Below are 24203 nucleotides of genomic sequence, written 5' to 3'. Positions count from 1 at the left end.
CAAAACACATTTTTAGAAATGGGCCTTGAAGGGGGTGGAAGGGGTAAGTGAAAGAGCAAGGGGGAAGGGAAGTTATCAGTTTGGTGTAGTGTAGTTACCAGTCCGGTGTAGTGGTTAGGAGTGCGGACTTCTAATCTGGCATGCCGGGTTCGATTCTGCACTCCCCCACATGCAGCCAGCTGGGTGACCTTGGGTGACTCACAGCCCTAATAAAGCTGCTCAGGGCTCTCTCAGCCTCACCCACCCCACAGGGTCTCTGTTGTGGGGAGAGGAATGGGAAGGCGACTGTAAGCCGCTTTGAACCTCCTTCGGGTAGAGAAAAGTGGCATATGAGAACCAACCCTTCTTCTTGAGAGGTAACTGGATCAGCATGGAGTTCCCCACCGGCCGCACCATCGGGAGACCTGTCCCTCAGGCCGCAAAGGTGTCTCGGCACACCCGTGACATGTCAAGAGCCCGCAGCGGGCCAAGGGGCAACAGGAAGCTGGCCGACCCTGCTGCTCGCGGCAGCCGGAGTGCCGTGCCTTGGCTCATGAAGGCCTATTGGCACGTATGGGATGTGGTGAGAGGGCTGCATGGACCAAGGGAAGCCCCCCCCCCAGTTGGTGCGGACAGCACGAGAATTGCCCCTTGGGGCACAAAGTCCTGTCTTGCCCACGGCGAGAGGCCCTCGCAGGCCAAGAGGCAAGTGAAAGGTTCCCCCCGGCATGTGCGGAGTGAGCTGAAGAGCTGAACTGAGTCCGGGGATGTGCCATGTCTGTGTGACAAAGAGCAGGTGCCGCCCCACAGCCAGGTCTCACAGCACGTGCTCTGGTGCTGCCACCTCTGTTTGGGAGCATGCAGCACAGACCTCCAGCCCTGGGCTGCGGTGCTCACACCACCGAGGTGCCCTCACTCCTACATCTGGCATGCGGCGGTGTAGCCCCTTGCTGGGGGACGGTGCAGAACAGCATGAAGAGCATCCGGTGGCTGTCATCCTCGCTGTCCAGGGATGGTCTGGTGGCGAGGCTGGGCGAGCAGCGGGCATGCAGCGTGTGTAGGTGGGCCCTTTGGGGGCCTCCCCAATCAGAAGGCACCCAGCTTGCTGTGCGCGCCTTCTGATCGGGCCAGGGCCCCGGACAGTCTGCTCCCAGGAAGCTGTTGCCCAAATATGTTGTTGTTAGGTGCGAAGTTGTGTCCGACCCATCGTGACCCCATGGACAATGATCCTCCAGGCCTTCCTGTCCTCTACTATTCCTCAAAGTCCATTGAAATTTGCACCAACTGCTTCAGTGACTCCATCCAGCCACCTCATTCTCTGTCGTCCCCTTTTTTTTCTTATTTAATGTTCAGGACTTGTCACTGATGAAAGAATCTCACTGAAAATGGATATTACCTGGATTCCATTTTGACAGAAGTCCTACAGAATAAAGAAACAAGGAAAACTACAAAAATAGGACACTTTTCTTTCTTTTATGAATATATTTATTACATTGCCAGTGGATAGGTCTGTTTCTCTCTGTTTGGTTTAATTATTAAACCGTCCTTCTTATACTCTTGTAAGATCATAGCCTTGACTAGACACACTTTTGTTAGCAGGGTGATGTCTCTGCTTTTTAGGATGCTGTCTAGATTTGCCATAGTTTTCTTCCCCAGGAGCAAGCGTCTTTTAATTTGTTTGCTGCAGTCCCCATCTGCAGTGATCTTGGAGCCCAGGAAAATAAAATCTGTCACTACCTCCATTTCTTTCCCATCTATTTGCCAGGAATTGAGAGGGCCGGATGCCATGATCTTTGTTTTCTTGAAGTTGAGTTTCAAGCCAACTTTTGCATTCTCCTTCACCCGTATCAACAGGCTCTTTAGTTCCTCTTCACTTTCTGCCATTAGAGTGGTATCATCTGCATATCTGAGGTTATTGATATTTCTCTCTGCAATATTGATCTCAATTTGTGACTCATCTAACCCCGCCCTTCTCATGATGTGCTCCGCATACAAGTTAAATAGGCAAGGTGACAGTATACAGCCTTGCCGAACTCCTTTCTCAGTTTTGAACCAATCGGTGATTCCATGCCCGGTTCTCACTGTTGGTTCTTGACCTGCATATAGGTTTCTCAAGAGACAGATAAGATGCTCTGGTATTCCCATCTCTTTAAGAACTTACCACAATTTGTTGTGCTTCACACAATCAAAGGCTTTAGCATAGTCAATGAAGCAGAAGTAGATGTTTTTCTGGAACTCCCTAGCTTTCTCCATGATCCAGCGTATGTTGGCAATTTGATCTCTAGTTCCTCTGCCTCTTCGAAATCCTGCCTGTACTTCTGGAAGTTCTCGGTCCACATATTGCTGGAGCCTAGCCTGTAGGATTTTGAGCATAATTTTGCTAGCATGAGAAATGAGTGCAATGTTGCGGTAGTTTGAACATTCTTTGGCATTGCCCTTCTTTGGGATTGGAATGTAAACTGACATTTTCCAATCCAGTGGTCACTGTTGAGTTTTCCAAATTTGCTGGCATATTGAGTGTAGCACTTTTACTGCATCATCTTTTAAGATGTTGAATAGTTTTAGAAGGCTTCTAGAAGGTAGGGCTTCATTGAACTAGTTCAATTATATAAGGGAGCAAAAGAGAGCACTTGGAGAACAGGTGAGGTGCCAGAGGATTGGAGGCGGGCAAATGCCCCCATCTTCAAGAAAGGGAAAAAGAAGGATCCAGGTAATTATCGACCCATCAGCTTGACATCTGTAGCTGGCAAAATTTTGGAACAAATAATCAAACACTCGGTCCTTGAGCAGCTGGAACTCAGAACTGTGATTTCTAAGACTCAGCATGGGTTTCCCAAGAACAAGTCATGTCAGACCAACCTTATCTCTTTTTTTGAGAAAGTGACTACCTTGCTGGATCAGGGGAATGCCATGGACATAGTTTATCTGGATTTCAGTAAAGCTTTTGATAAGGTTCCACGTGATATTCTTGTTCACAAGTTGGTAAAATGCGGTATGGATCCTAATTCTGTCAGATGGATCAATAACTAGTTGACAGATCGTACCCAGAGGGTACTTGTTAATGGTTCAGCATCATCTTGGAAAAGAGTGACAAGTGAAATACCCCAAGGATCTATCCTGGGGCCTGTGTTGTTCAACATATTTATAAATGATTTGGGTGAGGGATTAGAGGGGATACTTATTAAATTTGCAGATGATACTAAACTGGGAGGGGTAGCAAACAACTGAAGACAGCAACAGAATACAGGATAATCTTGATAGGCTTGAGAAGTGGGCTAAACTGGATAAAATGAAGTCCAATGGGGACAAATGTAAAGTTCTGCATTTAGGTAGGAAAAACCAAATATAAGATGGGGGAGACTTGGCAGTAGCATGTGCGAAAAGGATCTAGGAGTCTTAGTAGACCATACATTGAACATGAGTCAGCAGTGTGACTCAGTGGCTAAAAAGGCAAATGGGATTTTGGGCTGTATCAAATGGAGTATCGTGTCCAGATCACGGGAGGTGATGGTACCGCTTTACTCTGCTCTGGTTCAGCCTCACTTGAAGTCCTGTGCTCAGTTTTGGGCACCCCAGTTGAAGAGGGATGTGGACAAACTAGAACGTGTCCAGAGGAGGGCAACAAAAATGGTGAGGGGTTTGGAGACCAAGACATATGAAGAAAGGCTGGGGGAGCTTGGTCTGTTTAGCCTAGAGAGGAGACGACTGAGAGGGGATCTGATAACCTTCAAGTATTTAAAAGGCTGCCATATAGAGGATGGAGCAGAATTGTTCTCTCTTGCCCCAGAGGGACAGACCAGAACGAATGGGATGAAATCAATTCAAAAGAAATTCCATCTAAACATCCGGAAGTTCCCGACAGTGGTTTCTCAGTGGAACAGGCTTCCTCGGGAGGTAGTGGGTTCTCCATCTTTGGAAATTTTTAAACAGAGGCTGGATAGCCATCTGACGGAGAGGCTGATTCTACGAAGGCTCAAGGGGGTGGCAGGTGACAGTAGATGAGTGATTGGGATGTGAGTGTCCTGCATAGTGCAGGGGGTTGGATGGCTCCTCTGCTGCTGGCCGCTGCTGCTTCCGGCTGCCGTCACCTTCCCCTGCAGGTACAGGCCGGGCCTGGCTGGGGAAGCCCCTTCCCCCCCGAGAAGGCAAGGGCGGGCCCAGTCTGTACCTTCAGGGGAAGGTGCCGGCGGCAGGAAGTGGCAGCGGAGCCAGGGCAATGGCTGCCTCCATGCCACCCTGACTTGTGCACCTGCATGAGTGGCGCACACAGGCGCACCACAGTTGGGGCGGTGTGGAGGCGGCCATTGCCATGGCTCCTCCACTGGTGGCCCCTTGCCATTGCTGCCCGGTGCAGTTGTTTCCCGCCTCCCGCCGCTTGCTGCTGCCGCCACAACTGCAGCAAACAACATGGGGACCTCACAGAAGGGGCAACGCGGCCCCAAGTTTGAGAACCATTGTTCTAAGATCTCTACGCTCTGCCAACTGGCTGATGATCCATGGCCCCAAAGTTCTTGCTCTTTCCTTGACCCCAGCCTTGTGGAATTAGCTCCCAGAAGAGGTCTGGGCTCTGTCAGAGCTAGCACAGTTTCACAGGGTCTGCAAAATGGAGCTCTTCCACCAGGCATTTGGTTGAGGTTAACTGAATCAACACTGGGTCCTCAAAACCCCTCCTCCTATACAGATGTGCCCACTGAGCACACTAAAGGGCAACCTGGATTGACCATCCTATGGGGTTACAGTCAACATTAATGTTGCATTTATTAATATATCATTACTAGATGTTATTGTTTTCACTGTTGTCGTTATCCCATCCTTTTATTGAACTATGTTGTACCTGTGTTATGATTTCCATGTTCTGTGTAAACTGCCCTGAGCCATGAGGTGAGGGAGGCACATAAATTAAATAGATAAATATTAACATCTGATAGGGCATGTATAGCAAGAGGGACAGAAGGATTTGCATTTGTACCCAGTTCTTTTCTCAGTCTGGTGCTGTGCTAAAAGTATGCTTGTAAAGATTTCATTTTTTAAATAAATACTTTATAACTTTGGATGCTGGCAGTGGTTCTCTGTACCATATTGACATCTACTGTAAAAGGGGAGCTCCAGGAAGGCAGGGGGAAGGCTGGTATTTTGGCAAGCATCTATTCCTTCCGGGCACAGGGCGGTTTACATCATTGGGCAATGGGAGACACAGGGGCAAGGTTTCAGTGCTGAGAAGGGCAGCTGGAAGTCCAGACTCTCCCAATAGGGAGGTGGTGACAGTATCAGAGAGAGAGACAAGCCTCTCCAGGAGTTGGGAACCCCTTGAAATGGGCAGGGTCTAATCATCATCCACACTAATCATGATCCACACAATGGATGAGCTGACTTGCACAAGGAAAGCTTGAAACAAACTTTTAAGGTTTGACTTTTATTTATTAAAAGGAATTCTGGACACAAACATGATCCAGACCAAAAAGCATTTGAACACGGGGGAAAAGGCAAAGCCCAGCATGAGCGTCCCTGAGATCCCTGCTTTGTAAGCAATGCTTCAGTGGCACAAGCCAGCCATAAAACGGCATTTTCCATATCATGCAGGCTTGCATTGCACCTCTTTGGTAGCCAGTAGATTCTTTCAAAAAGTTGCTACTGAAAATAAACAGTTCCAAGGGAGCCAGCTTGGCCCAGCCCTCTTGACTGTTCCTAGACCCAGATCAAGGATGGCGCTTGAGGGGCTCTTGGAGTCTGGAGAGGGTTGAAGAGCAGCAGCTGACTTCTCTTTGGTCTCTTGCACACCAGGACTTCAACTCGACATGCCCTTGTTTTTAAAAAGAGGCTCTGGACGCCTAAATACATTTCACTTTCCCCCTGCTTTTTCTGCTATGTGGCTGCAAATGTGGGAGGACAGGAAGAAGCCTAAAACTTACTACCATTCCCAAGAGGCACCTGCTGGAAGTTCTGTGCATTTCATTCGGAACACAAAGTCTGCCCAGTGCCAGTGTGGTGGTGAGGGCCCTTGTTTCAGGCAACAGGTTCACGAATCAGCAAAAATGGGCCACAGCAGCATTCTCACAGCAAGCAGACATGCCATCCCTCGACAGATCTGCCAGAACATCAAGCCTAATCAAACAGGCAGGTACATTTAACCCAAGACAGTCACTCATTTTCCCCAATTGCTGCAGCACAGCACCAAGATGAGCTTGAGGAACTAACTGCAGGAGCCTTGAAGAAGTCACCAGAGCTCAGTTCCAGGATGGTTCACCGCAGGGCTGGCTGGCAGCTGCCTTGGACATACTCCTCCAGTGGCACTTGAAGGTCAGGAAACAGAACAGACGGTGCTGCCTTTCTGGTCCTTTAGAGCCCGCTTTTTCTGAAGTTCCCTTGTGATCCTTCTCCTGATGCCAATCAGATACAGCTCTCTGTCAAACTGACCTGCAGCAAGGGGGATGCTGTAAAATAGAGGGGGGCAGTTGAGTGTTGTTTGCTACTGATTCCTGTTGTTATACCACACTGTTTATTGTTGTTATTAAAAAAGGTAAAGGTATCCCCTGTGCAAGCACCGAGTCATGTCTGACCCTTGGGGTGACGCCCTCCAGCGTTTTCATGGCAGACTCAATACGGGGTGGTTTGCCAGTGCCTTCCCCATTTGTTGTTATTAAGTACTGTTAAATTACACTGTTTGATACAAGTTTCACTGTTAAATACATTTTATATCAAACTAGAGGCCAAGCCCATTGCATTCAGGAATACAACGGGCGCTAGATTGGGGAGGTGGGGTGGAAGAACTCTGCGGCCAGCCTCTCCAGGACCTGGAAAGGCTGCAGGCAGCTGTTATGGAACTCACCGGCAGGGGCCGATCTCATGCAGCAGGGATCTGCAGCCTCTGAGCCTCAGAGGGAAGTGGGAGGAGGGGGTGGTCAGGGGTGGGGGACAGAAGGTTGGCTGCTGGACAGACAGGCAAGCTGGTTGGAGGAGGAGGCATTCAGGGATGGGATAGCCGCTCTGGGTGGGACACGCCATGAGACACGCTCCTCCTCCAAGGCCTTACTAGAAATATATTATGTGAAACAGATGTTAATTGTACTGTACTGCATGTGAGAGTTATAAAGTAAACTGCCCTGAGCCGAAAGGGCAGTATATAAATATAATAAAATAAATAAGTTAACAGAACACCACAGACAAAGCCCAAAAAGAAACACCAGTCAAACTAGATGGTCTAATATTAAAACACTCTTCATAAAAAGGAGCCAAGGCTGTGCTTTGGAACATGAAGGCTGCATTTTGCTATAAGAACTCTGCAGAATATGAAGAAGTACCCTGACTGGTCCTGAATCTAAAGCTTGTCAATTTCAGGGAGGCTCAAACTATAGGTGGCACTGGAATTCAGGCGGGGGAGGGGGGTCTGACTGGTGACCCTAAAAAATTATCACAGAGGATACTTGCAGCACTACCCTTGGGGTTGTGAACTGTCCTGAGCCCATTTGCAGAGGGGGCGGTCAATACATACATACATACATACATACATACATACATACATACATACATACATACATACATACATACATACATACATACATACATTAAACTGGATGGGGTGGCTTGACTCCCCCATGCATATTTTCCCAATCAGATGGGGGAGCAAATTCAAATCTCTACACTGCCAGGCAGGCTCACTGGGTGATTGCAGTCCTACTAAGGGGCACTGGGACGTTGTCATTCTTAGACTGTAGGCAGAGACTCACCCAGAGTCAGTGGATCCTTTTGTTGCTATGATCCAACTCCAACCAATTCCCCTCACCCACCCATTCTGAACACTTAGGGGGCTGAGCACTGCCTCTGCCATGACTAGGCGCGGTTGCCTTAGCTTGCTCAAGAATACAGTTCTTCCTATAAGAACATAAGAAGGACCCTGCTGGATCAGACCAGTGAAGGTCCATCTAGGCCAGCATCCTGTCTCACACAGTTGCCAACCAGTTCCTCTGGGTGGCCAACAACACGGCAGGGAGCCTGAGGCCTTCTTGGTGTAGTGGCTAAGAGCAGCAGCCTCTAATCTGGAGAACCAGGTTAGATTCCCCACTCCTCCTCCACATGCAGCCAGCTGGGTTAACTCGGGCCAGTCACAGTTCTCTCAGCCTCACCTACCTCAAAGGGTGTAGGTTGTGGGGAGAAGAAGGGTAGGCAAATGTAAGTCACTTTAAGTGTAGTGAAAGGTAGTGAAAGCAGGGTACAAAAACAACTCTAAACTCAAAAACAACAATAATATCAGATGTTTTATGTTCAATTCCTTTCCTAATGCAGAGCTTGCCTTTTTCATGGCTGCAGTAGACTGGGTAGACACTTCCACTGACTTTTCCACTAAGACCCCAAGATCGACTTCCACTGCCCAGCATGAGCTCACTTTCCACACAAGTGACTGGAAAGTGTCCAGACTGACTGAGCTATGCCCCATCTTCAATCCTGAGTTCTTAAAACCTTTCTTCTTATCTGAAATATTATATTGTTCGCCAGACTCCATGCCTATCAATGCCTCTCATTCTCTAGGATCCCAGATATCAGCTACCAGTGCACCTTTAAATGTGGTACTAACTTGTCCCTTCCAGGTCTCACTTTGACACGAAATAAGCCATAAACAGGCCGGTGGTCTGACGTTTTCATCCCAAGGCAAGAGGAATATTTGACAGCACGAATGTCACCCTTATTACGGCATCGGAATATCACTCGATCCTGAGAAAATAAAGGGGGAAAGAATGAGTGAGAAATTGTAAGAAGTTAACACAGGAGAAGTTAGTATTAGGTGGCAGTTTTGCCTGGGGCTGACTGTTAGCTCCACATTCATCTGGGTGGGCCTTTCTGCTATAAAAAGCTCTTGCTTGCCTTTGGCATGCGCTGAAGATTGAGACCTGAAGGGCTCTTGGCTTGTGGATCAAGCCGGGGGACTCTGTAAGAGTTCCAGAGTTTGTAGAACGGGCCTGGTTCTTCCCACAATGGATCTGATGGAGTGGCCGCCAGGGTTTTCCCTCTTGCCATTAGAAATTTTTACAGACTAAGATATCTGCAGACTAAGATACCTTGGCAGCTTGCCAGAGGGAGGGGGAAAGAATTTTCGGCTAAACATCCAGAAGTCATTCCTGACAGTTACGGTAGTTCCTCAATGTAATAGGCTTCCTCGGGGGGGGGGGGGTGTCTCCTTCTTTGTAAGTTTTTAAACATAGTCCTCTGACAAAAATACTGGTTTTATTTAGTTATTTAATTTACAGTATTTGCTGGTGTATAAGACTACTTTCCCCCCCTGAAAAACATGCCTCCAAGTGGGGGAGTCGTCCTATACGCCGGGTGCACTTCAGTTGGGATAGACATAGCTGCCCATAGTGGCCCATAGTACTGTAATGTAATGTAACAAACTCTATATTTTGAGTGGAAATGTTGGGGGGTCGTCTTATACGGCCAGTCGTCTTATACACCGGCAAATACGGTAATTTATTTATTTGGGTGGTCTACATAAAACATTTTAGAACGTTTACATAGAACAATATCAATATAACAATAAGAACATACCAACTAGAACTTAGGCAGATTGTGAAGGGTTGGGCAGGACGGGATGTGCCAGTTAGGCTTGTGCACCAGGGGCCCAATCTAGACCGATTAGGCTTTGGCACTCATTAAAGTTGATGGCGCCATTGACTTTAATGGGAATTCTTGTGTTCCCACCTTTCCTGATGCCTGGGAGGGGTGGGAGTTCCAGTTACAGCCTCCAAACTTTCAGGGTAGTTCTGGGAGTCTCTTCCCTCACCCTCCTCCAAACTTCACAATGATTGGACTATGGGGTCCACATCCAGGGGTTCTGGAAGTGGGTGCCCCCATTCATTCCATTCTATCTGTGGAGAGATAGGGGCACCCTCTTTTGGACCCCTTGGACATGGACCCCATGGTCCAATCCTTGTGAAATTCAGAGGAGGATCAGGGAAGAGCCTCCTGGAGCTACCCTGCTCCATCACAAGGAGTACTGTATGTGTAGTCTTTTTAATGCTTGTGTGTGTTCTGCTTTTTTAAAGGAAAAAAGCCAAGCTCCACTGTGTGGGGAAAATGCTCAGCCAGCCTACAATAGCATATTCACAGTGCTGGGGCAGGGAAGTGTTCTGCCTCCCCAGATAAGGCAATGGGCCATTCTCAGTGCCAGCTTGCGCTACAAGGCCCAGTGCAGTCTGTAGCCAATTGGCCAGCTTGTCTATGGCCAATTGGCCATAGTGGTCTTTGCTTTGCAGAAGGGAAGAAGTCCTCAGGCAGAAGCCTAGTAATTCAAGCAATGGGAGGTTGTCTCAGGACCCACTGGTGAGCTCCAATAGAAGACCAATCAGTAATTTTAAGTGGCTCTCTAGGACTAGGCTAGAGCACTAAAGGGCCCAAATACTCACCTGTCTCTTTGAAACTCTCAATGATTCACACAGCATCTTTACTCCCCAGTCCTCCTGATGATGTGCAGTTCCCTTTGCAGTTTTATGGCTATGCTAAGCAGAGATGCCAGAAGCTTTGGAAGTTCTACCTTCTCTAATTGGATGAGAAGAGTCACCCCTCTAAAGATGTTATCCTTTTCCACAACCAGAAAGGACCTTTATAGAGAATCCAGTATCCCCTTCTCACCAAGACCCTCTTTTCTGAAACAGTCTATGCCACTGAGAGGTGATCATTCCACCTGCAAGCCCTTACCGTGTATGAAGGGGTCCTCTGTTTGGAGGTAGTGTCATAGGTGTCCTGGCCAACATCAAATTTGTAGGAAGGACGGAAATGGATGGGAGCCTCTTGAAACCCCTTGAAAATAGACCCTAAGGAAGAAGAAGAAGAAGAGTTGGTTCTTATATGCCACTTTTCCCTACCCGAAGGAGGCTCAAAGCGGCTTACAATCGCCTTCACATTCCTCTCCCCACAACAGACACCCTGTGGGGTGGGTGAGGCTGAGAGAGCCCTGATATTGCTGCTGGGTCAGAACAGTTTTATCAGTACTGTGGGGAGCCCAAGGTCACCCAGCTGGTTGCATGTGGGGGAGCACAGAATCAAACCCAGCATGCCAGATTAGAAGCCACACTCCTAACCACTACACTAAACTGGAAGCAGATAACATGAAGGATTACATTTTTCTCCCTAGGAGTTCTTCACAAAATAATCAAGACTTCTGCCTGGAGGTGATGTATATTCTCTGCTGCATCTCTAGTACAGTCATTCTCAATCAGGGTTACTAGTAACCCCAAGGTTCATCCAGAATCTCGAAGGGGTACTCCAATGGGGGGGGGGGAGTCGGGAAGACAGAGTGGCTTTCTGCTTATCTGTCTGGTCTGTGGTGACCTTGCTGAATTTACGCACAATCAAAAAGAAAATGGGAAGATCTGAATCTGCTGCACTTTCCTCATTGGTTCCTCCTATTTCTTCCCTCTCAGAATTTCTTCCCAAAGCCCCCCCCCCCAGCAGAAAATGGCTAGAGGAAGCCTACTGCAAGTAAAGCGGTTCAGATATTCAAGCAGGAGACAACTGTGCCCAATGCCACAGAATCTACCCTCCAAAAAAATCTGTCCTCCATATTATAGGATCACAGGGGCTGCTCTCTGTGGCTGAGGTGGTGCAGAGGATCACAGGGGCTGCTCTCTGTGGCTGAGGTGGTGCAGAGGAGAGGGTCTAATGTCACCTCAAGTATCCAAGGCCAAACAGAGTGACTCCAAAACATCAATAGCCTAGAACTGAAAGCTGTCTGTCTGGCCTGTCTCTCATTCCAACATCTTGTGGAAGGAATTCACATCCTTGTTCTTAACCCTGAGCGGACCAGTCACCTTCAGCCCTCTCACCTCAGAAGCGCTTGAGATTCCAGGAACAAAGAAGGAGAAGGGCCAGAGCCAAAGCTTAACAAGGCAGAAGAGCCCATGTCAGGCAGCTCCAGGCCTTTTGGACCCCAGTCTCTCTCTGGAGGAAAGCATAACTCCCTAGATCTTGCCAAGGACCTAAAGGCCCTTGTTTTCTCCATGGCAACTCCTTCTGTGCATTCAGGAGCCACTGTCTTTTGGCTTTGGCAGCTACAGCACCAAGCCAACCGAGTGAAAGGAAAGAGACCATTTATTTCTGAACTCCTTTTAACATTAATCACGGATTCCTCTCCCTGGCTTGCTAAGATCTGTGAAGGGGAAAGAAGAAGCCTCTCATGACTACTCAAAGGGTGCTTGCCACAAAGCAGAGAGGGCATGGAAAGGGCAAGAGGATGAAAGAGGAAAAGTGTAAGAACTGACAGCTGTATCTGCAGGGTTCATAGGAGATGGAACCTCTCTTCAGCAGAGAACAGGGAATGGTGATGTTGTCGCTTGAAAGGAATGGATATGGCATGGTGAAGGGGAAAGGCCTAGGTTCTTCACATCTGTTTCCTTCTCCCTAGGGAGTAATTCAGTAATTCAGACTTCCTTCTGAGAAATGGGATCCAATGGACACCCAAGCCTTTACTGAAACAGTCAAACTTGTCTCGGATGCAACAATGACACCTCAAATGACACCAGTGGAGAGGGCTGTCCTTACCATTATCCATTTCCTTCAGTAGCTGGTCACGCTGTAGCAGCTTTGAGATGTCTGTTTCCAGGCCTTGGCTAAGGATCTGCTCCACCACCTCTCGATCCTCGTTCAGGCGGAAATTGAAGTCTCCAAACCAGAAGACGTCATCAAAGCGTGTTGTGACGTCTGCTGTAAAGCCAAGCAAGGGAGTCATGAGGGGGAGGTCCTGGCCACAAGAGGCCCTCGGCTGAAGATTGGAAGGCAGATGGGCAGCAACCCAGGTGGTCAGGAAGCACAACGAGGCTGCAGCAGGCAGGGCTTCCCCCTTTAGTGCCCACTTCCCTGAAAGTCTGCTTCAAATTGATTTCCTAATTTAGCTAACAACTTTAGTAGTGTGTATAACTGTAACTACAGGAATGACAACATAGTAACATTATCCATTTGGGCTTTTGTTTTTTTATTTTTTTAAGTACCTTACAATTAATTTTTGCCAACATACTTCACCTCTATTCATAGACAGTTTCTTAAAGTGGTTATTCTTTTCGTTTGAATATAATATTTCTATGAAAATATTTATAACTGTTTCCTTGTTTCATCATCATCATCATCATCATCATTTACTGCATTTATATCCCACTTTTCTCCCCAGAGGAGACCCAAAGTGGTTTACAATATAAACCCCCCCTCTAAAGATGTTGCTGTTTTAATTGTTGTTTTATGCATATCAAATCTTATGCCAATAAAGGTGTCTAAATCTATAACAGTTTCCTATATTATATTTTGGTAAAACCTATTTTCCTGTTCCAAGATACATGCATAAATAACAACACATTTCCTAGTAGTTGAGACTGTTGTATTCATTAGTATCTTGACTAAGGAGGCCCAGCACTAGAAATGTGCCCTTGACCCACAATGGTCTGTGGCCCATCTAGATTGGGGTTCATCCCCCCACAGCCCAGTCAGTGCCAAAGCACAAATCTGGTGCAGAAAGTAACATTTCACTGTTGAGCATCATAGCGATGACACTGAGTTGGAAAGGACAGCTAAACCTGCAGTGCAAACCCTTCCTTTGCAAAGAGGGTACAGGTGACTGCCAAGGGACTCACACGGACTGGAGCGATAGGGGTTGGTATCTGGAATGTTTCTGGGCAGCGCAAGAGCCTGGATGGTCTTGTTGTAGTCCAGCACCCTCTCGTACACTTTGCCATCTCCAGCTGAAAAAGATGAGATCTGAGCAAGGCCTCAGGGAAACAAGACTGGGGACAGAAATCCATCTCAGCTTCTGCCGGAGCTGCACTAAAGCAATTTCTACGCAAAGAGGAGGAAATGGATTCAACTACCAGTCCCCGGCACAGATCACACTTGGTTAGTGTTGGAGAGCCAAAGACACCAAGGCAACACTCTCCCATGATACTTGGCATGGCATGCGGCAGGCACACCCATCTTTCTCACAGTAACAAGTTGTGTCAAGGAAATCCCCAATTCACCAGTGGCCATCTATCAAGCAAGTTAAGCCTAGTTCTCTCCAGATGCAGATTCTCAAGGACCATGGAATATTAAAAAGGAACATCTTTTTTTCCAGCAATGGAAAACTGGGAATTACACAAAGACTGATGAGAGGGATAAAAAAAAAAGCTAGGAGACAGCAGTCCTAAGTGAATGATAAGAGATGTCCTTGACACAGGCAAGTCGTGCCCTGCTCCTTCTGAAACTGAAGCTCTGTTGGAGGCATGAGAAGAGCAGGGAAGCTAAAGTGTTGAGCTGTCGACAAGGAAGACACCCCAGACCCCGTAATACAGAGGAACTGATCTCTGCCCACTCTTAGAGCCCAGCAGCAGTAGAGCACCAGGTTTGGAACAAAACCCTCCGCCCTGCCCAGGGCCTATGCTGGTGGGAAATACGAGAGCTACTTACATGTGAAATGGGATGTGACGAAAAGGAAGGATGTACCAAAGAAAGTAAAGCAGACTCCCAGGGCACCCTTGGTCTTGATCTGGGACACGATGCGAGTGGTCACTGTGGCATACTCCACTTCTGGAGAAAGACAAGGCTTATCAAAGGGCACTCCAGGAACATCAGATCTAGACTGAGCTTGAACTAACTTGCGGCCAGTTGTTATGGCCGACCCTCTAACTTCTGTAGCGGAAAATGGCCCTGCTGACTCTTGTGGGTTTAGCCTAGGCTTCTCACAAGAATGGCTCTGTCTGCTTATTAAAATGTAGGTGTTCTCACTTAAGAAAACAGTATTTTGTTGAATACAGCAACTGTGCCAATGACTTTTATCATTTAAATAGGATAAAACACGAAGAAGCCCAATTTGTCTCTCCCCTATATGTATTATTAGCTCTGCTACTGAGTTTGTCAAGAGCAATTAACCTCTTAGTGTGCTCTAGCGTCAGTCTCAGGTACTGATGAGTACATTTTTATGTACCCGGAAGGGAAACACCCAATCTGTAGGCATTGATGATTCCGGAATGCTGCACAAGTGGCCCTTTGCCTTGGGAAATATTTATAGCAACATGCAAATGGTAAACAAATACTTATTGTCTACTATTTAAACATCTATCATTTCACATTCCTGTTATTTGCCTTTAGTTTCAATGACAAGGGGAGAATATAAGTATGTAAAGATGGTTATCATATCACCTCTTAGTCGCCTTCTCCCCAAGCTAAACGGACCAAGCCCCCTCGACCTTTCCTCATACGACTTGGTCTCCAAGCCCCTCCCTATCTTCGTAGCCCTCCTCTGGACACGCTCACTTGTAAATCACTCATGTTAGCAGTAGGTGATCTTGTTAAAAGTTGGATACTGAATGAGTGAAACACACCTGAACAGAACCAGATGAGATCCCTGCGCAAGAAGACTGACATGTACAGCACTCCATGGGCAGCTGCATACAGCATGACGTAGTGGGGCCCAAGCGTCTCCTGCAGGCGGATCTCCCACTCTCGCCTAGGGAAGGAAAGACAACACAAGCTGTTCCTTGTTATTGCTCAGTACACAACAGACTACCAGATCCAAGGAAAATTAAAAGGAAAATTCAAGACAGGTCAGGTCTGTTTGCCACATGAGGTGGCATAACTGAAACTGGTTTACAGGTCATGAGTTCAGTGGGTTGGGTCACATTCAAGTCTCAGCTGGCACAGAGGCTGCGCTTTCAGCCACAGATTTCATTAATGTCAGATGAATAGCTCCCCAACAGGAAAAGGGAATGATGGCAAAAATCAGGAGATTCCCCAAGAATAAGACCTAGAGTAGGAAAATTATTTTAAATTGTAAAATTGAACGAGGAACCCCTGCGTACAGAACACCATATTGTCAGATGCAGGCAGATTCTGCTCCCACTTTAGCCAGCCTTCTTCTAGCAGAATCAGTCTATGCACAATGCGTGGAGACTGCAAGGCCAAAGGTCGCCAGGACTGCATGCCAGGAAGGGAGTTCAAGGTGTGTGTGTGTGTGTGTAAGTTTGAAAAACAGTCTTCTGTTGGGGAATTGCTTTCCTCTCTTTCCATACCTATCTGGACAGCCTTCTTGGATCCCCACCACATACATGTCCTGGGCATAGTCAGGGTCTGATGGCAGCAGCAAATCATCCAGCAGCTCAGGCAAGTCCTGCAAGAGAAATGAGACATTTCCAACATCCAGTTGAGTGTTTAGAGGAAGGAAAGAACAAACCCAACTAAGCTAGAATTGCTGCAGCCAGGCCCAGGATGAGTTTGGTTTGCATCTGAGTTTCATCACTATTTGGATATTAACAGTTTTAATCTGCTTGCAGGATTAAAGACTGATGGTTCCCCCTGTCCTCTTCACAGCCAGTGAACCTCAGCATAAGACCTGCGACAAGAAAAGGTTGCCTCAGGCCCTGGAGTATACCCCAAGGAAAAAATTCTGGAACCAAACTTCCCCCTCAGGGTACCATCCCGGGATGGTTTCCAACAATTTAAAAACAATAAGCTTAATAACTAATAATATTTGACATTTAAATATTTAGAAACATTTAAAACAGTAACACTCCTATTCACTATAGCTGCCACTATTGCTGTTTAAAAGCTCTGCACCCACTGCAGTTCAGGTGGGAATTCTGTGGGGAGGACCCTTGGTGTTGTATATCTTGTTGGCCTCAACCAAACACCTGGCGGAAAAGTTCCGTCTTGCAGACCCTTCAGAACTGTGAAAGTTCTTGAAGGGCCCACAGATCTTCCGAGAGCTCGTTCCACCAGATAGGGGCCAGGACTAAAATGATCCTGGCTCTAGTTGCCAACCACACATCTCTAATGCCAGGGATCACCAGCCTGTTTGTGTTAGCAGAATGAAGCGCTCTTTGGGGGATCTAGTCACTTAGATAGTCCCTTAGGTGTGTCAGGCCCAGACTGCAAATTGTCTTGAAGGTCAAATTAAAACCTTGCACTTGAACTTGATCTGGAATTCAACTGGGAGCCAGTGCAACTGCCTGAGAACAGGCTGGATATGGGTCCTCTGAGGTGTTCTAGTGAGGACCCGTGCTGCTATGTTCTGGACTAGTTGCAGTTTCCAGGACAAGGACAGGCCAGTGTGCAGCAAGTTACAGTAAAAAAAAAAGTTACAGTAATATAAGCCTGGAGGTGACTGTTGCGTGGATCACTGTAGCCAAGTATTCCGGAGCCAGATAAGGTGCTAGTAGCTTAGCTTGGCAAAGATGGAAGAATGCCCGCTGCGCTACTCTGGTGACTTGGACCTCCACTGACAAGGAAGCATCAAATATCAGCTGCACACAATCCAGGCAGGGCAGCTACACTTCCTCTCTTGGCCCCTTTCAACCCAGCCACAGGGCCACCACCTTGGAAGGGTTGAGTCTTCGAGGGCTCTGCTTGATCCAATTAATCACTGCTTCCAAAAACTGGAAAATGTTTCTGGTGGAAGACTTCAGGATGCCGTCCATCAGGATGTCATCTGCATATTGATGGCACCCACGCCTAAATGCACAGACCAGCTGGGCAAGAGGGTGAATAAAGATGTTAAATAAATTGAGTGAGACACAGCGCTGCGCCTTGAGGCACTCTACAAGGCAGTTGGCAGTGGTGTGACTGCTTGTCTCCCATCACAGCCCTCTGTCTGTTAAACACTGCCATTAGATCTAACAACACGTCCAGTGCCAACCCACCTTGGTACAACTGGCACTGGAGATCATCTGTTAGGGTGACTAAAGTCATCTCAATCCCACGGCCAGTTTGGAAGGCAGACTGGAAGGGATCAAGGCTTCAAGACCAAAGGGATCAAGACCAAAGCTTCGTCTAAGTATGCCAGAAGCTGGTCTGCAGCAGCCCTTCCCCAGAAGCTCAAGATGTGAGAGGGTATATTAGTGCTTCCTTTTCCCCTTGCAACCCACTGTTCCTGCACCCACCTTTTCTTCTTCACTCACCATTAAGGCTGGGCATAGTTTCCCAAGCAAAACAGGAATCCTTTAACCAACAGCAGAATGCTTTCAGTTCTTTTGTCCAGACCTGCTCACAGATACAAATTCCATATGCACTGCACAGGAAGAATTTGCCCTTCTTCAAAACAGTCCTACTGGTGAAATGAAAATGGAAGCAAAAAGGCCTTCATAGGACAGGCATATAAATCACGCTCATGGCCACAAGCCTCAACAGAAGTCAGAGCATGTCTCTCGTGGCCATTCCTTGCATACTCAGGGAATTGCTGATTGCCACTGTGGAATGATACTTCAGGCTAGATTCTAGAGATTTTTGGTGGTGGTGGGGGATCATTTGGGCATGAAATTGTGGTCACTGTGGTAGTTGTGAGATCCTGCATCGTGCAGGGGGTTGGACTCGATGACTCTGGAGATCCCTTCCAACTCTATGATTCCAGGATTCTAGTTGCTTTCCTTCAGCAACCTAACTGGAAACATCGACAACATCCTGCTTTCCCTCTCCTGGTTTGCAGGGTTTGCAGGCATAAGTCTGGTATTGTGCATTTTTATTCCCTCCCCCACAACCTCAATCCCTGAATTTAGCAAGGTTATCCTAGACAAAGGGTCAGAATCTGAAAAGGCCACAGGAAACTTTCTTCCCTCACCTTTTGGCCCTGCATGTTCCAGGTGGCCACAAAGATCCCAATACTCCGATCAGGAAAATACCGGTTCAGCTCTTCTGCTCCCAACAAAGCACCACTGGCTAGCAGGCTGCCTTCCAAGTAACTTCTTTAAGAAAAGGACAATTAAGAAATAAATATATAACTACTCGTATTTCTTTCCTCACAGGATTCAAAATCATAAATCATCTCTAAACCTGGCACACAACAAACAAAACATTCTTCATTAATATCAGAATCATATATGTTTTATAATTTGCTTCTAGCATCTAGTAGCAGAACAGACAATTACACAACACCTGCTTACACATTTCACCAATAGGGAACATCAGAAATGGTCTACCTAGCTGTTTATTCTACAGTCACCAGAAGACGGGAAAACCCTTTCCTCTGCTATCCATTTGTAACATCTGGTCTCCAAAAATATTTCAGAATGTGGAGGCTGAATTTCTGGTTATCATGCATCCTCACCACCAGTAGACCCAAGCTTGGAAAATTACTAACGTTAGCAACAATCACCGTGTCCAGCTGCAAGAAGATACAGCTGTTAATTATGCATACTCAAGTAGCAGGTCATGATCTTTCAAGGCAGTGGTCCGCAACCTTCCGGCTGCTGCGGACCGCTGTGACGGAGTGGGGGGAGAGGGCGGCCCGGGGCCCCGTGCACGCGTGGCAGCCCAAGCACAAACGCGTATGCACGGACTTGCAGCGCATGCACGTTTGTGTCCAGCGGGGGCGCAAACTTGCACGTGTGGCAGTGCGTGCAAAACTACTGCACGTGCGTGTTTGCGCCACCGGCATGCCAGCGGCCATGGCTCCCTCTTCCTGTCCCTCCAGGCTGCCAGCAAATCGGCCGCCAAAGCGCCCGATTAGCTTGCGGCTCAGCAAGTTTCTCTCTCCCCCCCTCCCGAAGCAAGAAGCTTGCCAGGCCACAAGCTAATTGGCTGCTTTGGCGGCCGATTTGCTCGCGGCCTGGCGAGCTTCTCGCTGCAGGGGGGGGCAGGAAGAGGGAGCCACGGCCCAGCACCGGGCCACGGCCCGGGGGTTGGGGACCACTGTTTCAAGGAATTTGCAAGGTACCAACTACTCAGCTGGCAGGTCTGAAACCTGCTTTCCCTCCAGGCAGGCAGCTTTGTTCCTTCTTGTAATTTTGGTCGGCATCTAGTTACTCCCATGAATAGAGGGGATGCTTATTAAATTTGCAGATGACACTAAACCGGAAGGGGTTGCAAACACACTAAAAGACAGAATCAGGATACAGTATGATCTTGAAAGCCTAGAAAACTGGGCTAAAATGAATTTCAACAGAGGTAAATGTAAAGTTCTTCAGGCAGGAAAAATCAAATGCATCGCTATAGGATGGGTGAGACTTGTCTTGGCAGTAGTATATGTGAATTTTTTTAACCTTTCATTTTTCAACTCGAAGAAATTCTTGGAATGAACTATCACTTTTGTGATTATCTCTCAAAAAAGCTGCCTCATTCAAAAGAGAAAATATGTCCTAGGAGCCCCCCACCGAGTGCTCCTCAAAATTTCCCATATTTCTATTGAGGAAAAAAAAGGGGAGGGTCCATTAAAAAGTTTTGTTTTTTCCCTCTGAATTCCCACAGATTTCCTGTCTCTGCCCACTGCTATAAAGACATACCTGCTCCGCACATCTCTGACACGGAGGGGCATCAGAAGGCTGAACGTAGACTTCATGGAGGATGTGGAGCAATTGTCACAGACCATTCCTTGGCTGTGCAGTTTAGTATCGCTCCAGCTGCTGCCTGTCCTTGCACACAAGCTGTGGGAACAAGGCCTGTAATCTGCACAATCCGGGTGAATCCTATTAGCTGTCCTCAGCACAGGGAAGGAGGTATCAAGTTCCAGAGAGGGGGGAGGATGGGTGGGTGTTAGTTTGGGCAGCTCAGGCTTGTTACATAAAGACATCCTCTCACACGAGTCAGAAAGAGTGGACTTGCCCTGCCCAATGTGGGGCATTTCAGAGGCTTGGCATAAGCTATGCAAAGATTCCTGATCATGGTTATGGTTGCCACAGGAAACAAGTTTGAGCCATCCAGGAGGACTCCCCTGCAGGGATCTGGAGGAGGAGCCTACCTCAGCAGCATCAACCAAGCTCTCCTGGCTCATTCTTAAGAGCCGCCTCCGCCTCCAAATCAGTTCGTCAAGAGAGGAGGTTCGCTCAATCCTTGGTTTCCGGGGAGGCTTTGGAGTAAAGGATTGATTCAACTTCATACCGGGTTGGAGGAGTCCTTCTGGTGGGAATCTCAGAGTATCACTTAGAAAGGATTCAACATTTTGCTGGTCCTCTGAAGGAAGAGTCCTGCTGTCACCTGCTTCTTTTCTGGCAGAGCGACTATTTCCCTTTGGTGGTGGGTTTTGTGATATCTTGCCCTTGTCACTTGATGTAAGGGGCTGCATTGTATATTGGCAGAATCCACTGAGAGGGTTCATGTCAGGGCAGCAGCTACAAGGGAATCAGAGAATCATTCTCATTAGTTCAAGGCAGAGTAGGATGTTTTCCACAATGCAAAAGAACGGAAGGCAGTGGTCCTTAAGAGCAGTGGTCCCTAACCTTTTTATCACTGGGGACAGGTCAACGCTTGACAATTTTACTGAGGCCTGGGGGGGGGTAATCTTTTGCCGAGGCATGTCACCACCTGAGCCCCTGCTCCACTTTCCCGCCGGCGCCTGACTTCCCCCCGCCCACTGGGGGGCACTGCCAGCAGCAGCTGCGCAATGCCATGCCGAGGGGGAGCCCCAGCCACGGAGAGCACCAAAGGTGAGCTAGCGGCAGAGTGGCAGGGCAGCCCCAGAGGCAGCAGCCGGGGAGGAGGACAAGGAGGAGCTGTGGCCCGGTACCAACTGATCCACAGACCAGTACTGGTTCCCAGACCAGAGGTTAGAGACCACTGCTTAAGAGGATTACAAAAATACTAATCTGCACTGTAAATGGCATAACTGAAATTGATCCACACATTCTAAAAAACTACCCAAACATTTTGTTTGAATATCACAGTAATGCTTTCCAGCAGAGACTCCTTAAAAATGTTCCCTGTATTAGTCAGGTCTTCCCTATTCACAGATTGAAGACTGAAATATATTTCCAAGTAATGATCCTGAATGCCTCAAGTTCAGCAGGACTTACTTCAAGGTAAGTGCTCTGAGGGGAAACCATACATAGACAACATTTGTAGAATATGGAACTCATACTAGCTCCTTTTAAGCATAGGAGCAACCACACTGGGGTGGGGGTGAGTATTCCTTTTCTCTTCCAAAAAATAAAATGCAAAATGTGTTCATGGACCTAAATTTACAAACATGTGAGAAATGACAGACCATCGCAGTTAGCTGGCCTGCGAGCCTTTAATGAAGCATTCCCACCCCCACCCACCCATTCACACATCTTTCTTCTCGGTGGAGTCTCTTCCTCCAGACCTTTGGAAACCAGAACAAATGACACAAAACAAGCACAGATTAAATCTGCTTAAGTCATCACAGAGCATAAGTTACTATGCAATCGTCATGGTTCGTCAACTGGAGAGAGTGCATCCAGCATCACAATACAGGTTAGGTTTGTTTTTATGCCAGGATTAATTTTTTCACAGTTGTTTCGGTTGTTAGGTGGGGTGGTCGATGGACAAAGAGGGAATGACTGGCAGGAAGGCCAGGGAGGGTCTGGGTGCCAAAAGCATGTTCTGTTTTTGTCATGTTCCACCAGGCATTTGCTTGAGGCCGTCTGTTGACTGTATGGCAATGCCAGGCTACAAAACAGTTTACAAAAGGGTGGTCAAAAACTAATCAATCAATCAAATAAATGAATCCAGGTCCATTCAACAAGCAACTGGGCCTGCATCATGACTGAATGATCCCAGTTACATTTTAGTGCAGATGACCGTGGGGATGCAAGTCACTTGACACTGCGGCTGAACTGCAATCCAGGCACCTGCTGAAGAACCATGAGGGGCAACTAGAGTCAGATCTCTCAATACCTCTGCCAGGTATTGAACTTCTTCAAAGTTTTAGATGCCAGGTCTAAGGCAAAGCAAATCATTAGGATTTTAAGAATAAGAATTTGGTTTTTCAACTGAATTTTAGCATTCTTATTTGTTCTTTTTTACGCCTTGTACTTTTTACTGTTGTACTGCGTCCTGGGACCATTTTTGGAAAGGGGCGATTATAAAATTGCAATATAACTCAATCAATCAATCAGTCATTTTTCTTTGTCTGGAGGACCCTTGCTGAGATTCTGACGCTGTTCTATGGTACAGCTACCTGCTAATTTAACATTTTCATTGCTAGGCGCTGAGGGACATTTTATAGAAAGTGTGCGTGAGTGTGCGTGGGGGGGGGTAATGCAATCAAGAAGCGGGCGGGCCCGGGCCAGAAGCCCCATGAGCCGGGCGTTGCCAAGACTCCCCCGAGCGACACCCAATGCCCCGCTTTGCTTCGCTCCGCCTCGGCGGGCAACAGCGCCGGAGCCCATGGCCACGATGACGGCCGGCGCGGAGCCGCCCAGAGCGGGCAAAGAGGCCGCCGTCCCCCCCTCCTCCCCCCGCCCCGCGCCACCTCCGAGAGAGAGAGAGAGAGAGAGAGAGAGAGAGAGAGAGAGCGCGTCCGTTCGCTCCTGAGGCAGCTCCGCGCCTGCGCGTGTGCGCCCGCCGACGCCCGCGCTCCCCCCCCCCATCGGCGCGGCGCTGTCTGCGGCCGCCAAAGCGCCCATCCCTCAGAGCGAGCTTTTCGGCGGGAAACGGCCCCTCAGCCCGCCCTCCCGCAAGCCGAGAGCGGCGTTTCCCAATCAACGCACTCGCCCGGGAGGCTGGCAACCGAGGGGGTGACTGCGCGGGGGGGGGGCGAGAGACCGCACCCTGCCTGGCCTACCTCGCAGGCCTCTCGGAGGGGGGGGCTCTCCCAGCCCTCGGCCGGCGGCCCAGAGGCGGCTCCCCGTTCGGCGGCCCGCCTCCTGCAGCGGGGGCGGGGCGGCGCAGAAGGCGCGCGGGAGGGGGCGGGAAGTCTTTCCCCTCAAGGCCGCGGAGGGAAAGACGCCGCCGCAGCGCTGCGATTTAGACCCCGCTCTGAGCGCCTTCCCTTCCTGTCCCCACCACAGGCGCCCTGGGAGGGAGGAGGGCGGGGAGAGCTCTGTGAGAACAGGAATATAAGCACTGTGACTAGCCCAAGGTGGCTGCATGTGGAGTTATAGACGCCAGCCTGTGGAGGAGGATCCGGGAATCAAGCCCAGCTTGCCACTCTTCACCTCTACCCCACACCGGCTCTCCAGCATCGCATGCAAACCCAAGACTGTGGTTTTTTCACAGTTGTTTCTGTTGTTAGGTGGGGTGGTCGACGGACAAAGGGAATGACTGGCAGGAACGCCAGGGAGGGTCTGGGTGCCAAAAGCATGTTCTGTTTTTGTCATGTTCCACCAGGCATTTGCTTGAGGCCGATGGACTTAGAACACCTGCTGGGTCCCCATGACTGAAAGAATTAACCTCCCAATGTTACTGTTGTTATTTATATGTTGTAGATATGGTTTAGTAATATTTTGATGCCTTATTTGAAAGTTGTTGATGTTACAGTCTATATATTGTTCCATGTAAGTTATATAATGTTCAATGTAAAGCACCCAGAGCTGCAAAGAAATGGGCATTAT

The 24203-nt window shown here is 48.2% G+C and overlaps 1 protein-coding gene across 2 annotated transcripts; it reads right to left on the bottom strand.

Moving 5' to 3' along the window:
- Positions 1-5376: 5376 nt before the first annotated feature.
- On the bottom strand, positions 5377-23591 carry INPP5E (inositol polyphosphate-5-phosphatase E). 2 transcript variants are annotated; one of them, XM_077305445.1, is made up of 11 exons: positions 23435-23591; positions 20196-21020; positions 18536-18659; positions 15996-16093; positions 15309-15433; positions 14395-14514; positions 13587-13694; positions 12508-12669; positions 10666-10781; positions 8549-8685; positions 5377-6410 (listed from the first exon to the last, which is right to left on the bottom strand). In XM_077305445.1, the coding sequence occupies exons 2-11, from the start codon at positions 21005-21007 to the stop codon at positions 6278-6280; spliced, it is 1935 nt and encodes a 644-aa protein (XP_077161560.1). In that variant the 5' UTR covers positions 21008-21020; positions 23435-23591; the 3' UTR covers positions 5377-6277. The 2 variants fall into 2 exon arrangements, with proteins under 2 accessions (XP_077161560.1, XP_077161558.1); XM_077305443.1 differs by lacking the exon at positions 23435-23591 and adding an exon at positions 22829-23048.
- Positions 23592-24203: the final 612 nt, after the last annotated feature.

Source organism: Paroedura picta, chromosome 12 (genome assembly GCF_049243985.1).
Source record: "Paroedura picta isolate Pp20150507F chromosome 12, Ppicta_v3.0, whole genome shotgun sequence".
NCBI classification, from domain to species: domain Eukaryota; kingdom Metazoa; phylum Chordata; class Lepidosauria; order Squamata; family Gekkonidae; genus Paroedura; species Paroedura picta.
This window is presented reverse-complemented; position numbering and strand designations above follow the sequence as displayed.

Coding starts and splice junctions, on each gene's coding strand:
- INPP5E (XM_077305445.1), bottom strand. CDS start 21,007: ATGAACCCTCTCAGTGGATTCTGCCAATATACAATGCAGCCCCTTACA. Junction 18,660..20,195: donor GTCAGAGATGTGCGGAGCAG/GTATGTCTTTAT, acceptor CTTTTCTTAAAG/AAGTTACTTGGAAGGCAGCC. Junction 12,670..13,586: donor CCCCTATCGCTCCAGTCCGT/GTGAGTCCCTTG, acceptor TTGGCTTTACAG/CAGACGTCACAACACGCTTT.